Raw genomic sequence first — 14,605 nt, 5'->3', positions numbered from 1 at the left:
TGACAAGACAAAAGGGGTTTCTGCTTACAGGGAACTAAATTTGGGAAGGTAAAGATATGGGGGAAGTAAGGGAAGATGAGGGTTATTTTAGTGAGTTTGTTGTGAGGCTCAGCCTCCTGTAGTCCTTTGGGTGATTAGCATTCTCAGGTGGTTAAGCTGTTCCCTTCCTCTTGGGAGGGAAGGGATCGCCTTTCTGAAGGGAAATTTATAGGCTGTCTCCAGGCAGAAAGGGTGAGGGCAGAGAATAGCCTTCCAGGAAATCATTTGTCTCAGGTGTTGGACTTTCCACGACTTTCCCGGCTCTGGAGATGCAGCCCTGCCTGGGAGGCTCTCTTTGGGGTTCGCCATTGTGGGTTCAGGGAGCTCTCACCTGCCTTCACACGGACCAGCAAGGAGCGCAGAGATCCACATCAGGTGTAGGAACTGGAATCCAAGAAAACTGATGCAGAGGCAGCAGATTTGAAAGCCTTTCTTTCATGGACTTCAGTCCTTGGCCTTTTCTTTTTCTTTTCCCCCCTTTATTTGTTTATTTTTGGCTATGTTGGGTCTTTGTTGCGGTGCGCGGGCTTCTCACTATGGTGGCTTTTCTTGTTGAGGAGCACAGGCTCTAGGCACACAGGCTTCTAGAGAGCAGGCTCAGTAGTTGTGGCACACGGGCTTAGTTGCTCCGCGGCACGTGGGATCTTCCTGGACCAGGGCTCGAACCCGTGTCCCCTGCATTGGCAGGTGGATTCTTAACCACTGCGCCACCAGGAAAGTCCTAGTCCTCAGCCTTTTCTGCCTTCCGAGCAAAGCTTAGGTCTCTGTGTGTTTTCAATCAGCTGCTTTTTCTTCCAACAGCCATTGCTTTTTCTGTTGCAGGCAAAGCGGAGAGATTCACCTGCTGGAGGCAGCCAGAAGGCCAGCGAGCAGGACAGTAAGCAGGTACTACCCGAGGCGAGATTTCATGTTCTCTTTGCGACTAGACTGCTGCCTGTGTAGCCCGTCACTTACCCCTGACTCAAGCCGTGATCTGGTTAACATCCATTTGTAAAACAGCTACATTCTTATATTCTTCTTAAAGTCATCTGTTCCATGTGTCCTTTGTTTTAATGTTTTAAAAAGTGTGCCGTACCTTGGAAACAACAGAACCAAAACCTCTTAAAGTTTCCCCCACGGGGAAATAAGAGGTGCCCTTCATGGCCCTTCTGTGTGAGCGTCCCTGGGGCAGCCGTGACAAAGCTCCACAGACCGAGGCTTAAACAACACGCAGTGATTCCGTCCGGAGCCCGAAGTCGGAGACAAGGGTGTCAGCAAGGTTGGTTCCTTTTGGGGACCTCCGTCCTCAGCCTGCAGGCGCCGTCTTCCCCCTGTGTCTGTGTCTGTCTCCAGTGGTCCCTTTTCCATCAGGACATCAGTGCTATTTGATCAGGACCCCCCCATCAACCTCGTCTTAACTTCATTCCCTCAGTAAAGACCCTGACTCTTAAGCAGGTCCCGTTCAGAGGTGCTGGGGGTCAGGACCCCAACATCTGAGTTTTGGGGGCACAGTTGAGCCCATCGCAGCATCCAGGGTGAGCCTGGCTTGGTCTCCCTCTCTCGGGTCACAATCTGGAGTTGTTTTCACCTCTGAGAGAACTAGTGATCAGGAACTAGTGATCAATGCATTCTTTCTCCTCAAAGGGAGGCTACATGGGGGCTTCCCGCCATGCCCCCCCCGCCCCCGCCCCCAAGCTTCTGCTGAGTCAGGCCCTTTCTCTCTGTTCTGTGCGACATAGCTTCCTGTACACTTGGTAAACCAAGTTGTTTGAGAAACAGGTTTTTTTCTCTGGACACAAGGATGCTTGTTTTCCTATCACTGTAAAAAGGCAGAGGGAGCTTTACACGCTCCAGAAGGCCTGGGCTTGGCAGGATGCGCAGCGAGCACTCACTCTCTCTGGCGGTTTGTCACCTGTCTCTTCTCCGAGCTTTATTTTAAATTCCCCAGTGGACAGGCCCTCACAGTTCCTTTTCTTCTGGTTTTCTTAGTGCCCTGAGGGTACCTCCTGGGGGATTTTTCAGGGCAAGATGTTCAGGCACTATTTTTCCATTAGAAGCTTCTGAAGCACATTTTTGAAATCAGCAGGGTGTTTGAAAGTAAAAATACAACCCAGTTATCTTGTCTTTTTTTTTTTTTTAAAGAGATTGAAATCGAGAAGTTGTTCATTAAGAATCTGAAACGTGAAATGTTAACAGTAGTGTAGCCAACAGGGTACGTGACCGCAGTCTCAGGGCTGAGGAGGAAGGGCCTGGAAAGGAGTGGGGCTCACGGCGGGGGAGCCCAAGATGGCTGGGAGGTTCCCAGTGTGCGAGCTGCCCTCCCCCTTGGGCGCTGTGAGTAGACTGGCCAAGTTCATCCACCAGCCAGCACTCACCTGCACCCAGAGGCCCCCTCCGTCCTGTCCCAAAGCCAGGCCCGGTTGGAAAGCCAGAGGGCCCCTAGGCCAGGTTAACTGGTCCCAGCATTTCCCCTGGGACCCCTGAGGTTCCCGCTCTGTTTGAAGGGTCTGGTGGAATGCCCAGTGGACGCCGTGGCTGTGAGGCCAGCCTGGTGGCTCTCTCGGGTGAATGGTGCTCAGATGCTGCTCCAGGCACCCCTTCCCTGCATGTGGGCGCCGTCCGCTCTGGCTGGAGGAGAATTCTGGCCACCTGTCCCTGGGACCTCCCATCTCCTCTGAGGCGGCCGCAGGACCCCATGTCCCCGGGCCTCAGCAGCAGCTCTTGTTTCTGGGGCTTCGATCATTGGGTCAGAGTGGGAAACACAGGGCGTGTGGTGTTTTCCTTGATAAACTGAGGCGGTTCAGTTCGCTGGTTAGCCCGGCCCACTCCCCAGTTTCCATCTTCCTTCCCAGGGGGCCCCTTCCTTAGACACCCCCTGCTTGCTGGGCGGCACTCGGTGGTTCCTGCCGAGGAAAGCAGCTCCATGCTGTGGCCGCCCATCGCTGCAGAGTCCAGGCTCTGAGACCATGGAGACAGTGTCCACGGTGCGCAGACCCCAGACCTCCAGGACTCGCTCTGTCCCACTCTGAGAGGCAGCCAGTGGTGTCACCCCGTGAGAACAGAGCAATTGGGGGACTCAGTTCTCAGCGAACAGGCGGGCTTTCCAAGTTGTCAGTCAGATGAGTCCCCAGGTCACCCCAAGCTTACCCTAGCACACGAGTGTGTCTCTGCTACTCAAAAACAGGCAGATGGGAAAGCTTCCTGACTTTGGGATTGGCAACAATTTCATGGATGTGACACCAAAAGCACAGGCAACAGAAGAGAAAATAGATAAATGAGACTTCATTGAAATTAAAAACTTTTGTGCATCAAAGGACACTGTCAACAAACAGAGTGAAAAGACAGCTCATGGAATGGGAAAAATATCTGCAAATTATTTATCTGATAAGGGGTTAATATTCAGAACATAGAAAGAACTCCTACAACTCAACATCAACAAAACAAGCAACCTGATTAAAAAATGGGCAAAGGGGGCTTCCCTGGTGGCACAGTGGTTGAGAGTCCACCTGCCGATGCAGGGGACATGGGTTCGTGCCCAGGTCCGGGAAGATCCCACATGCCGCGGAGCAGCTGGGCCCATGAGCCATGGCCGTTGAGCCTGCGCATCCGGAGCCTGTGCTCCTCAACAGGAGAGGCTGCAACAGTGAGAGGCCCGCATACCGCAAAAAAAAAAAAAAAAAACAAAAACAAAAAACGGGCAAAGGACTTGAGTAGACATTTCTCCAAAGAAGATACACAAATAGCCCACAAGCACATTAAAAGATGCTCAATACCAGTGGTCTCTAGGAACATGCAAACCAAACCCACCATGAGGTACCACTTCATGCCCATTAGGGGACAGCTGCTATTAAAAAAGCAAAACAAAGAATAACAGGTGTTGGCAATGATGTAGAGAAATTGAAGCTTTTGCATTGCTGGTAAGAATGTAAAATGGTGCAGCCACTGTGGAAAACAGTATGGTGTTTCCTTGAAAAATTAAAAATAGAATTACCTTATGATCCAGCAATCCCATTTCTGGGTATATACCCAAATGAATTGCAAGCAGTGTCTCGAAGAGGTATTTGTACACCCATTTTCACAGCAGCATTATTCATGAAGCCAGAAGGTGTGAGCAACCCAAGTGCCCATTGGCGGATGAATGGATGAGCATAATGTGGTCCATCCATACAGTGGAATATTATTCAGCCATAAAAAGGAAGGAAATTCCATCACATGGTACAACATGGATCAACCCTGAAGACTGTGTTACCTCAGGCTGCCATAACAAAACACTAGACTGGCTGGCTAACATACCGGAAATTTATTTTCTCACAGTTCTGGAGGCTGGACATCCAAGATCAAAGTGTAGGCAGGTGTGGTGCAGATGGCTGGCGTCTTGCTATGTGCCTACACATCCTTTCCTCTGTGCCTGTGCATCCCTGGAGTCCCTTCCTCTTATAAGGACACCAGACCTATCGGATCAGAACCCCCTCTTATGACCTCATTTAACTGTCACCTTAAAGGCCCGATCTCTAGATACAGTCACATTGGAGGTTAGGGCTTGAACATTCGGATTTTGGGGGGACACACAGTCCACAGCAAAGACACTATGCTCAGTGAAATAAGCTAGACACGAAGGACAAATCCTGGGACTTCCCTGGTGGTCCAGTGGTTAAGACTCCACTTCCACTGCAGGGGGTGAGGGTTCGATCCCTGGTTGGGGAACTAAGATTCTACATGCTGCAATGAGCAGCCATACAGTGGGATGCCCCCCACCCCATACAGTGGGATCCTGTTTGATCCTGCTTATATGAGGTCCCTGCAGCTGTCAAATTCATAGAGACAGAGAATGGAAGGGTGGGTGTCAGGGGCTCGGGGAGGGTGGGGAGTTAGTGTTTAATAGGACAGAGTTTCAGTTTGGGAAGATGAGAAAGTTCTGGAGATGATGGTAGTGATGGCTGCATAGCTGTCAATGTATTTAATACTGCTGGATTGTATGCTTAACAGTGGTAAGATGGTCAATGCTATGTTATGTGTATTTTACCACGAAAAAAGAGAAACCGTGCAGAAAAAGCTGGCGTAAGGAGGGGCACGCCCCCCCCCCCATTTTGCTGTGTCACATCTGGCTCTCCTGGTGACAGAGACCCCACTCTCCACCCATCCTGGTGCCCACTGTGCCACCAGGGAAGCCCCCGAGTTACTATTTTTAAGTTTTAGTCTCAAGCATACAATGGCGATCAGTCTCAGGGTTTCTGCAGTCATGGAGCAATGGGTTGTCACCTGGGGCCTCTCTTGAGCAAAGCCAGTTGCTAGGGGTAGACTGTGAATGCCAAGGAGGAGGCCTCAGGGCTGGGAACACTTGCTCGGAGAAGCTATTCTGTGCCAGATTGGTCTCTTACACACTGTTCAGTGAATTTCCTTTTTATTATGAGAATTTCACTAGGAACCCCATCTCCTTGCACTTGGTCTTATAGCACCCCTTCCCTCCCCCCCACCACGGTTAACTTTTCCTATATTATTTTGAGGCAAAACCCAGACGACGTACCATTTCACTTTAGTATAGCTTCTGACTCTTGATTTCCTAGCAGCCTCTGAGTGTGCACCCAGACATGACTGTGTACGGTGTGGAAAGCCCTGAGGTCTGACTTCGTAGGTCTGTCCTGGTTCATTTTTATCACATCCTTTCCTGTGCACAGTGCCCTCCACGTTACTGGCTATTCATCCAAAATTGTGCCAATTCTTTTAATCTATCAAATAAAGATAATGTGAATTGCCCCAATCTTTTTCTTTTGTTGGGTAACAAGGTCATAGGATTATTTTTTTTAATAAATTTATTTATTTATTTTTGGCTGCTTTGGGTCTTTGTTGCTGCACGCGGGCTTTCTCTAGTTGCGGTGAGCGGGGGCTACTCTTCGTTGCGGTGCACGGGCTTCTCACTGCGGTGGCTTCTCTTGTTGCAGAGCATGGGCTCTAGGCACGCGGCTTTAGTAGTTGTGGCATGTGGGCTCTAGAGCACAGGCTCAGTAGTTGTGGCGCACGGACTTAGTTGCTCTGCGGCATGTGGGATCTTCCCGGACCAGGGCTCCAACCTGTGTCCCCTGCATTGGCAGGCAGATTCTTAACCACTGCGCCACCAGGGAAGCCCCTCACAGGATTATTTTATCGACGTCTTCAGAAACAGTGCTGGCTGTCTGCTCACGTCTGGGGTGGGTTGTTTTTAGGCTGCCTCATCTGCTTGTGAACGTCCTTCTCTGAATCTTTATTATCATGATTCTTATTATCATCATTAGATGGGACACTCCCTGGATACATTTGTTCCCGTCCCTGGGTGATCGACAGCTCGTGATTCTGCTGTCACAGTTATTGTAACTAACCAGATGTTTAAAGCCTCTCTAGAATCTCTGGAAAAGTAGTCGACTTTCTTTATTTTGTTTTGGGGATAAAAGTGGGCCAGCTCATCCGTCTCGATTCTGTCATTCTCTGTCACTGTGCTGCCATCACGTTGCTGTCCCTGAGCAGGGCGCTGGCTCATCTTGTTATGTCTTTGCACAGAGCCACCTGGCAGTGTTGGCAGTGGGTCATCCCCTCGCTCCCAGCGTGAGTTCCAGCCTCGCATCCAGCCTGGCATCCAGCACTGGCTCAGGCGGCTCCTCGCCCACCGCTCTGCCCACTGTCTCGGCTCGTGCCCACCCTCTTGACCCCACTGGCAGCGCCGTCGAGGCGGTCCCAGGTAAGTCCGGGGCTCTGCTCCCATCTCCCCGACGCCTCTTTGCACTTCCCTTGACGCCTTCCAGTATGCATGGTGTATGCTCATGCTCAGTTTGTAGAAGAGCGTGTTCGGTCACCTGCCACTTTGGCTGTGTTGCCCGTGGTCTAGGAAATGCCTGCCTCGCTGGGGGCCTTGGGCTGCAGAGGAGATGAGAAGCCCTCAGGTGGGGCAGCTGGACAGGCCCCACAGGGCAAGGCAGAGCGGGCAGTGCCACCCAGCCTGAGACCACCAACAACAGGAGGCTTCAGAGAAATGAAATGGGGGTTGTGAGGGGTGGTGAGGGCACCTGAAGACGGGGGACGGTGACAAGAGAGAGGAGCGGGGATGAGGTCACAAGGCATGGGCACGGCTACCGGCTGCAGAGGGGTTCTTGGCCGCTGGGAGTCCTTGAGGGTTTGTGGACTGATGACTGGTGTGATTGGACCCGGGGGACCTGTCTGGCAGCTGGATGGAGGCGCAGAGCCCAGGTTGGGGCTGTCATGAAAGCTAAGGGAAGAGTGGAGCTGGCGGGCGAGATGGTGCCTGTCAGGGCCATGTGGGTCACCTGGCCCTCTCAGGCCACGTCTGGGTGCACCTGGCTGCACCAATAATACTAGCCAGTTTTGGGAAGTAACGGAATCCTCAAAACTGCCTTCTGGCCCCCGGAGGAGGGCCCTTGCTGGCCTTTCTGCTGTTGGGACCCAGGACCAAGAGTGCACACCCCACCCGCTTTGGGGCTAACAGATGTAGACTGGATTGTTTTCCCATGTAGTTTCATTCAGGTTGTATCCTTACTAATGCACTGCATGAATAGAAGGGGTAAACTCTGAAATAAACAGGTGCTGGTTCCAGATTTTCTGTGTTTAATGGATTCAGTGGAATCATTTCAGGGCCACTGGGCAGGTTCCTTTCTTTTGCCTTCCACTTCATATGAACAGGCGGGAACCTCCGGAGTTCATTGCCGGGTGGCTGGCAAAGGGTGGAAAGACTAGATCGACTGTGGAGGGACCTCAGGGCTGTGGGCAGCTGACTCTAAGTGACCTCCGAGGGCAGGGTCACGGCCTGTTCATCTTGACCCACATGGCATTGGGTTGAGCATGTTTTACCTGAGTGGGGTCCGGCCTGAGCCGCGGCAGGCGGGCAGGGTAGGAGCAACCGGCAGGCGGCAGGGCTCGGGACTTGCCGCGGAGACCCCACTTTAACCCGAACAAAGCAGCCCGGCCCCGCGATGGTTTTCGCACAACCTGGGTCCGTGGTCCCGGCACGCCGCCTCGCAGCGCCGGGAGGGGCAGGTGCTGGTAAGAGGAGGTGAGGGGCGGGGCAGCCTAAGGCTTGCGTCACCAGGGTGGGACGGAGTATGTCGGGGGCGGGGGCATCCCGAGGCTTGCGTCACCGGGGCGGGGCAAGTAGGGGGCGGGGCGATCTAACATTTGCGTCACCAGGGGCGGGGCCGGCGCGGGCCGGGCGGGGCGAGGGCCGTGTTTGAATCGGCGGCGGCGGCGGCGGCGGCGGCAGCAGCAGCAGCAGCAGCAGCAGCACCGCGGGGCGCCGGACGCCGGGACGGTGAGTCAGCATCGTCAGTCCCGCGCCGTCAGGGTGCGGGTCGTCGTTACCCGGAGCTTCAGATAGAGCGGTGCGCCAACTCCCTGTGCTAGGTGCGCCTTCCCTTCTCCCCAGGTGGGCCAACTCCCGTCCCTCCAGGTGGGCCAAATCCGCTCCCATGTGAGGTGCGTCTCCCCCTCCTCCCCTCCCCCAGATCTTTCCCCTCCCCTCCCGGTGCTCCTCTTACCGGTCTGCGGTACCCGCGCCCCGGGCCAGGTGTGACAGCCAGGGGTTGGTACCAAGGTCTTCGGGGTTGCGGAATGAGGCGAATACAAACATCCCCCCTTTAGGAACCTGCTCTGCAGAGGCGCCCGCTGCTTCCCTGCGTGGGCGCCAGCCGCGGGCTTCTCCAGGGAAGCCTGCATCGCCTAGCGGAAGGGGGTCTCTCGCTCCCCGAGGGGGACGGGGTTCCTGCCTTGTCCTGCTGCGAATCGAATCGCCGCCTGCACTGTCGGAAACTCAGACCAGCAGTGAGCGGGTTTGCCAGGTGCTTCTCCATCCTCTAGTTAGGGGAAGGACAGCCCGCCAGGGGGCATCCTGCCCCCTCCCCGTGGGTGCAGGGGAGCACCCCCACGTCAGGGGTTCCCCATTCTGGCCTCTAATTCGAGCACTGACTGTGTGCATTGTTCCCGTGTGTCCCATGGTCCTGGGGACCTGGGCACCTCTTGAATGTGCTGTGTCACGTCGGGAACCGAGCTTTGCCAGGGCCATTACTCAGCAGCTTTCAGCTAATTGCTTGCTAACATCTGGGCGGTTACTGGTACTTTGGCAAGGCGGGCTCCGGGTCACATGGCACAGTTTACCTAACTGGGTTCACGTAGATTTTGAGTGTTGTCAGTTCTTCCTTTAAGAGAACATCTCAGAAGACCTGGGTCTGATCTTAGGGAACAGTGGGGTGTGTAATAGGATAAGAGACATAGTGCTGGTGAAAAAGTGGGCCAGGACACCTCCTGGGAACGCCAGTGACCGCCGCCACCCCCCAACCCCCGCCTCCACAACACAGGCTGTGGTTTGTCGGGTGAGATTTGGCCCCTGTTGTGCCCTGCCTGCACCTGAGCGGGGCAGGGCAACAGGGGTGCCCCGTTATGCTGAGTCATTGGGTGGGGGTGGGGGAGTGGGATAAGTCACTTCAAGGTAAGAAAAGGCTCCTGCACACAGTTTATTTCCATCCATCCGTCCATCCCTTCCTTCATTTTATGTGCCTTTGTTATTCAAAAAAATGTTTCTGGAACTCTGCCAGCTTTGAAGCAGACCACCCCTAACCTGATCCCACCACTCCAGGTGTTGTCAGGTCCTCCTGACCAGCATGTCCAGGACAGGAGCTCAGGACCCCAGGCAGAGCAGATGTGCCAGGCCAGCACAGGGAGCGTGGGTGGTGGTGGCAGGTCAGGCGTGTAGTGGGTGGGTCAGGGTGCTTGCTGTCAGCGGGTGAGTCTGCACATCGGCCAGCAGTGGTCCAGGCCTGGGCTGGACCGCACAGTCCAGGTGACATGCAGGGATGGAGCAGGGGGTGATTCTGAGAAGGGTTTTGGAGGCTGGGAAGGAGTTTTCTCAGGACTAGTGGGGCTAATGGAAGCTGTGGCAGGCTGTAGCCCACAGCAGTGTCATGGCTTAAAGACAAAGGAGGAGCCATTGCTGGGGTGGGGAGGGGCAGGGTGGGAAAGGGTCCTGCTGGGGGAGTGTGGACTGGCTCGCCAAGGGGTACATCCTTTCTGGGAGGCAGGACTCAGGACATGAAGAGGTTGGCATCACAGAAAGGTTACTCCTGGGACAGAGCAGGTCGGGGTGAGGGGGCAGCCTGCAGAGATGGCTAGAGCTGGGAGCCCTAACTGGTGTGGGTCAGGGGAGGAGGAGTTGAGGGCTCCTCTGGGCTTCTGCTCAGCATGTGGGCCCAGGTGCACCAGCTCAAAGGAGGCACCTGTGTGCGGTTTGATAAGGAGCCAATGCTGCAGTGGGGCCACTCCTGCTAGGAGGAGGCAGTGTGGCCATGCTGGGGGACGGCTGGGGCGTCTGCTGATGAGCACTGCAGAAGTCACCTGTGTCCGGGTGTGGACCAGGCACAGGAGGGGCTGCCAGGCTCCCATGGAGGGTGGCAGGGCCAGGATGTGGCCCCAGGCAGGGGAGGAAAGAGGGACAGGGCCGCCTTTGACCGGAGGGGTTTGGGGGTACAGTGCAGGGCTGGAAGGCAAGGCTGGGGTGACAGTTTAAAGAGTGAGCTGGAAACTGGGGACAGCAAGAAGGAGGGGGTCACCCGACTAGGGGCAGAGTTGGGTGAGGGGCCACAGGGCCTGTGGTCATGTCCTGGGCAGCAGGTGGGAGCCAGAGGCTGTACCCTCTGTGTGGAGTTCACATTAACAGGAGACAGGTCTGTCTGTGGAGGAGTCCTGACAGGTCTGGGCCCCTAGGTCTGCGGGAGGCACCCGTTCAAGTACCACAGCACGGCCTGGAGAGGACAGGTCGGTGTGTGTAGGGGGGTGTTTCCAGGTGGTCTCGATTGTTGTGAGTTAAATTATGTGCTCCCCAAAAGATATGCCTCCGCTGTAAACTCTCCGCCCCTGTACTTGGGAGTGTGACCTTATTTAGAAACAAGTCTTTGCAGGGAATTCCCTGTTGGTCCAGTGGTTAGGACTCCACGCTTTCACTGCCACGGGCCTGGGTTAAATCCCTGGTTGGGGAACTAAGATCCTGCAAGCTGTGCGGTGCTGCCAAAAAAAAGAAACAAGTCTTTGCAGATGTAATTAAGGTAAAATGAGGCCATTAGGATGGGCCCTAATTTGATATGACTGGTGTTCTTATAAGAAGGAAATTTGGACACACAAACACAGGGGAGGGAAGACCACATGAGGACAAAGGCAGAGGTAGGGCTGGTGTGTCCACAAGCCAAGGAACGCCAAGGATTGCCAGCAGAAGAGGCAGGAGGGAGAGTCCCTGGAGCCTCAGAGGGAGCCCAGCCCTGTGCACCTTGACCTCAGCCTCTGGCCCCAGAGTGGATTTGCATGAGTAGAATTGTGTTGCTTGAGGCCGCCTGGTATGTGGTGCTTGGTTTTGGCGGCTCCCGGACACGAATGGCCCTGCGTGCTTCTAGATGTCGGGAGGCATCCTGGGGAGCAGGAGGCACTTGCTGCAAAGAAGCGTTGAGAAGCAGGGCCGGGAGGGGGCACCCGCAGAGGGGAGTGGAGCCCCCAGGAGGAAAGGGGGACTGTGCAGGCCAGAGGCGGGTGCTGCCCCCACGGTCCCAGCCCCGCTGTCTCCCTGAGGGGCTCGGGTCGGTCTTTTCTTCCTGTCACCACTCTTGCATCAGGCCACCTTCTAGTCGCCTCCATCCTTGGATGTGGTCATCGGGTGCGTCACATGAAACTGTTGGCGGGGCTGGTCCAGCTGTGCAGGCGCTATTGTCACAGTTGGGACAGCGCTGTGAGCAGCGCTTCATGTCTTCCTGCCGCTGCCCCAGGACTGAGGAGCTTGGGGTGCTGCCAGCCCAGGGCCTGCATTGATGTCCACAGCGTCCGGTGTCACAGGCTCAGCTCCTTTGGCCTCCTCACACCCCAGAGCAGAGGTGGAAACTCCAGGGGCCCTGGCCCAGTTGCCACCCTGTGTTCACCAGCCCTTCAAATAGTTCTTCCTGCAGTGCTGTACAGTCGGGGGATCCCTCTGGGCCGAGGGAGCCTGTGCCCCATTCCGTGCTCCTGGCTGTCGTTGCCAGTGGGGCCAGGACCAGGTCGTGTCTGCAGGTGGCGGGGATGAAACAGGGAAGGAAACAGACGCGGGGTCCCCTCGTCCGCCTTCCTGGGTGCGCATGGTAGCCTCGCCCTGGGGCAGAAGCTGCGCTGGGACCCCAGTGGGCCGCTAAGTGCTGGCATCGGGTGGGAGCCCTCCCCGTGGTTGGCTCAGTGGTCCCCATGGGGGCCAGGCAGGGAAGGGATGGGGCTGCCCATTGGGCTGGACCCCAAGTCTGCTCTGCATGTGTCTGGCTCCTGACTCCTCAGAAGTCACACGTCTCCTGCCCTGTTTTTCCCCCTGAGTGTGGTAGAGGGTCTTTCATTTGAAAGGCAGCAGCCCCCTCCCTGGGCGTGGGTCTCTCTGTTCCAGAGCCACAGTCTCATCCCCTTGCCCTCTTTTTTTTTTAATAAATTTATCTGTTTATTTATTTATTTTTGGCTGCGTTGGGTCTTCGTTGCTGCCGTGGCCTTTCTCTAGTTGTGGCGAGTGGGGGCTTCTCATTGCGGTGGCTTCTCTTGTTGCGGAGCATGGGCTCTAGGTGCATGGGCTTCAGTAGTCGTGGCGTGTGGCCTTCAGTAGTTGTGGCTCGCGGGCTCTAGAGTGCAGGCTCAGTAGTTGTGGTGCACAGGCTTAGTTGCTCTGCGGCATGTGGGACCTTCCCAGACCAGGGATTGAACCCGTGTCCCCTGCATTTGCAGGCGGATTCTTAACCACTGTGCCGCCAGGGAAGTCCTCACCTTGCCCTCTTGACTCTTGGATCAAATGCGGCCACCCCAGCCTCCCGGCTCCTCCTTCCTCTGCTCCTGGGGGTCTGGCTGAGCCCCAGGGGGTGCGGGGGCATGGTCAGAGCTGAGCTTCCTCCTCTCTGGGGTGGGTCTGACTTGATGCTGCTCATTGGGTTGGACACTGTCCAGGGACTCTGACACTTGGCACCAGGCAGCTGGGGGAGGGGCAGAGGTGGGAGGCTGACCCAGAGCAGGCAGTTCTGACAAGGGTCCCCATGGTCCACCCCTGGGCTGGGGGCGTTGAGTGCCTTTGTGGCCTCTTGAAATGGGACTTGGCTCATCTGACCAGGCGTCATGGGGCACTGAGGGGCCCTGCGGCCAGCAGGGGGCATGGGACTGGGCCACACAGGAGAGGCTCACCTGCCTCCTGGAAGGGGTGCTTTGGGAGAGCAGACCCCAGAGGGGGGTTGGGGATAAAGGTTCTGAGGTGGCAGAGCTCCTTGTGTGCTGTGCCTTCAATGTCACCACGGTTTGCTGCGGACCTGCCTGTGACTTTGTGCTGGGGAGGTCTCTCTGGCCCCACGCTGTGTCCCAGGAGCTCCTGCAGCCCCTCCCCTCGGTTCCCAGGCCACAACTTCCCTGGGTCGACCCTGTGGGGCTGTGGGAACTTTGGGGGTTGGCAGGCCTGATCTTGGCCACCCCAAGACAGCTTCCTGCTTGGTGTCAGGTCCCCAGGGTACAGGACCCCAGGAGGGAATGTCAGGTGAGGTCAGCGCCGAGGGGGCCATGTTCCATTCCCCTGTCCCTTTAACAGACAGGCCTGGGGGGCACAGAGGGCTGCAGCAGAACACCCAGCTCAGTGCCCCAGGGGAGAATGGATGTGGGTCTCTGCTGTGACCTGGCTGAGGAGGTCAGCGCAGGTGCCACCTGAGTCGTCCGTGAGCCACTTTCCCCTGGATGTGGCCGTCCTGGAATTTTCTTTACTAGTCAAGCATGTTTATTTGGTTAGATTTTACCAAATGATTAGAAGTTGAGTCAGTGAGATGAGGGCTGTGTTGCTGAGGCTAGTAGATTGGCCCCAAGCCCAGACGGGTCCCCTCCGCCACGAGAGCCTGGCTTTCCCCTGCGATGACGCCGGTTCTGTCCTGCAGGATCCTCTTTAGACCTTCACCTCGGTGACATCAGCCTCGTGCCCCCAGATAAGGACCTGGAGGAGCACGACAGCCGTGACCTCGGACCCACAGGTAGTGCCTGCACCCGGTGCTTTCCAGGGCCTTCTGTTGTGGCTCTAAGGTGGGAGGGGTCCTGTCTCCATCCCTGCACCCTGCACCCTGAGGTCCCTGCAGAGGTGGGGGTCAGGGCTTCATGGCCCTTCTGAGATGTTTAACCACTGCATTGGCATGAAGACAAATGTGTTAACATTAGATACTGAATCATTCTGTTTGACCTAAAAGTTTATCTTTCTTCTGTTACTTTTTTAAAGATTTATTTTTTATTCAATTAATTTATTTTTGGCTGTGTCAGGTGTTAGTTAAGGCATGCGGGATATTTCGTTGCGGCGCACAGGCTTCTCTCTAGTTGTGGCATGTGGGTTTTCCCTTTCTAGTTGTGGTGCATGGGCTCTGTAGTTTGCGGCATGGAGGCTCTCTAATTGAGGCGCCCGGGCTCAGTAATTGTGGCGCGAGGGCTTAGCTGCCCTGAGGCATGTGGGATCTTAGTAACCTGACCAGGGATCCAACCCTCGTCTCCTGCATTGTAAGGTAGATTCTTTACCACTGGACCACCAAGGAAATCCCTCTTCTATTATTAAAAG

The 14,605-nt window shown here is 55.5% G+C and overlaps 1 protein-coding gene across 6 annotated transcripts in view; it reads left to right on the top strand.

Moving 5' to 3' along the window:
- Positions 1 to 14,605, top strand: part of UNKL (unk like zinc finger) — a 44,346-nt gene that overhangs the window by 25,050 nt on the left and 4,691 nt on the right. For 5 of the 6 annotated variants that reach the window (XM_032607148.1, XM_032607149.1, XM_032607147.1 and 2 more), the window contains 3 exons: positions 862 to 924; positions 6,550 to 6,727; positions 13,944 to 14,036. In XM_032607148.1, coding sequence (XP_032463039.1) covers positions 862 to 924; positions 6,550 to 6,727; positions 13,944 to 14,036 — 334 coding nt within the window. The remainder of the gene's footprint in view (positions 1 to 861; positions 925 to 6,549; positions 6,728 to 13,943; positions 14,037 to 14,605) is intronic. The other variant, XM_032607150.1, reaches the window with a different exon arrangement.

The sequence above is a fragment of the Phocoena sinus genome, chromosome 15 (assembly GCF_008692025.1).
Source record: "Phocoena sinus isolate mPhoSin1 chromosome 15, mPhoSin1.pri, whole genome shotgun sequence".
Classification (NCBI taxonomy): domain Eukaryota; kingdom Metazoa; phylum Chordata; class Mammalia; order Artiodactyla; family Phocoenidae; genus Phocoena; species Phocoena sinus.
Note: the sequence above shows the minus strand (reverse complement) of the source record. Positions and strands in the feature narration are given on the sequence as shown.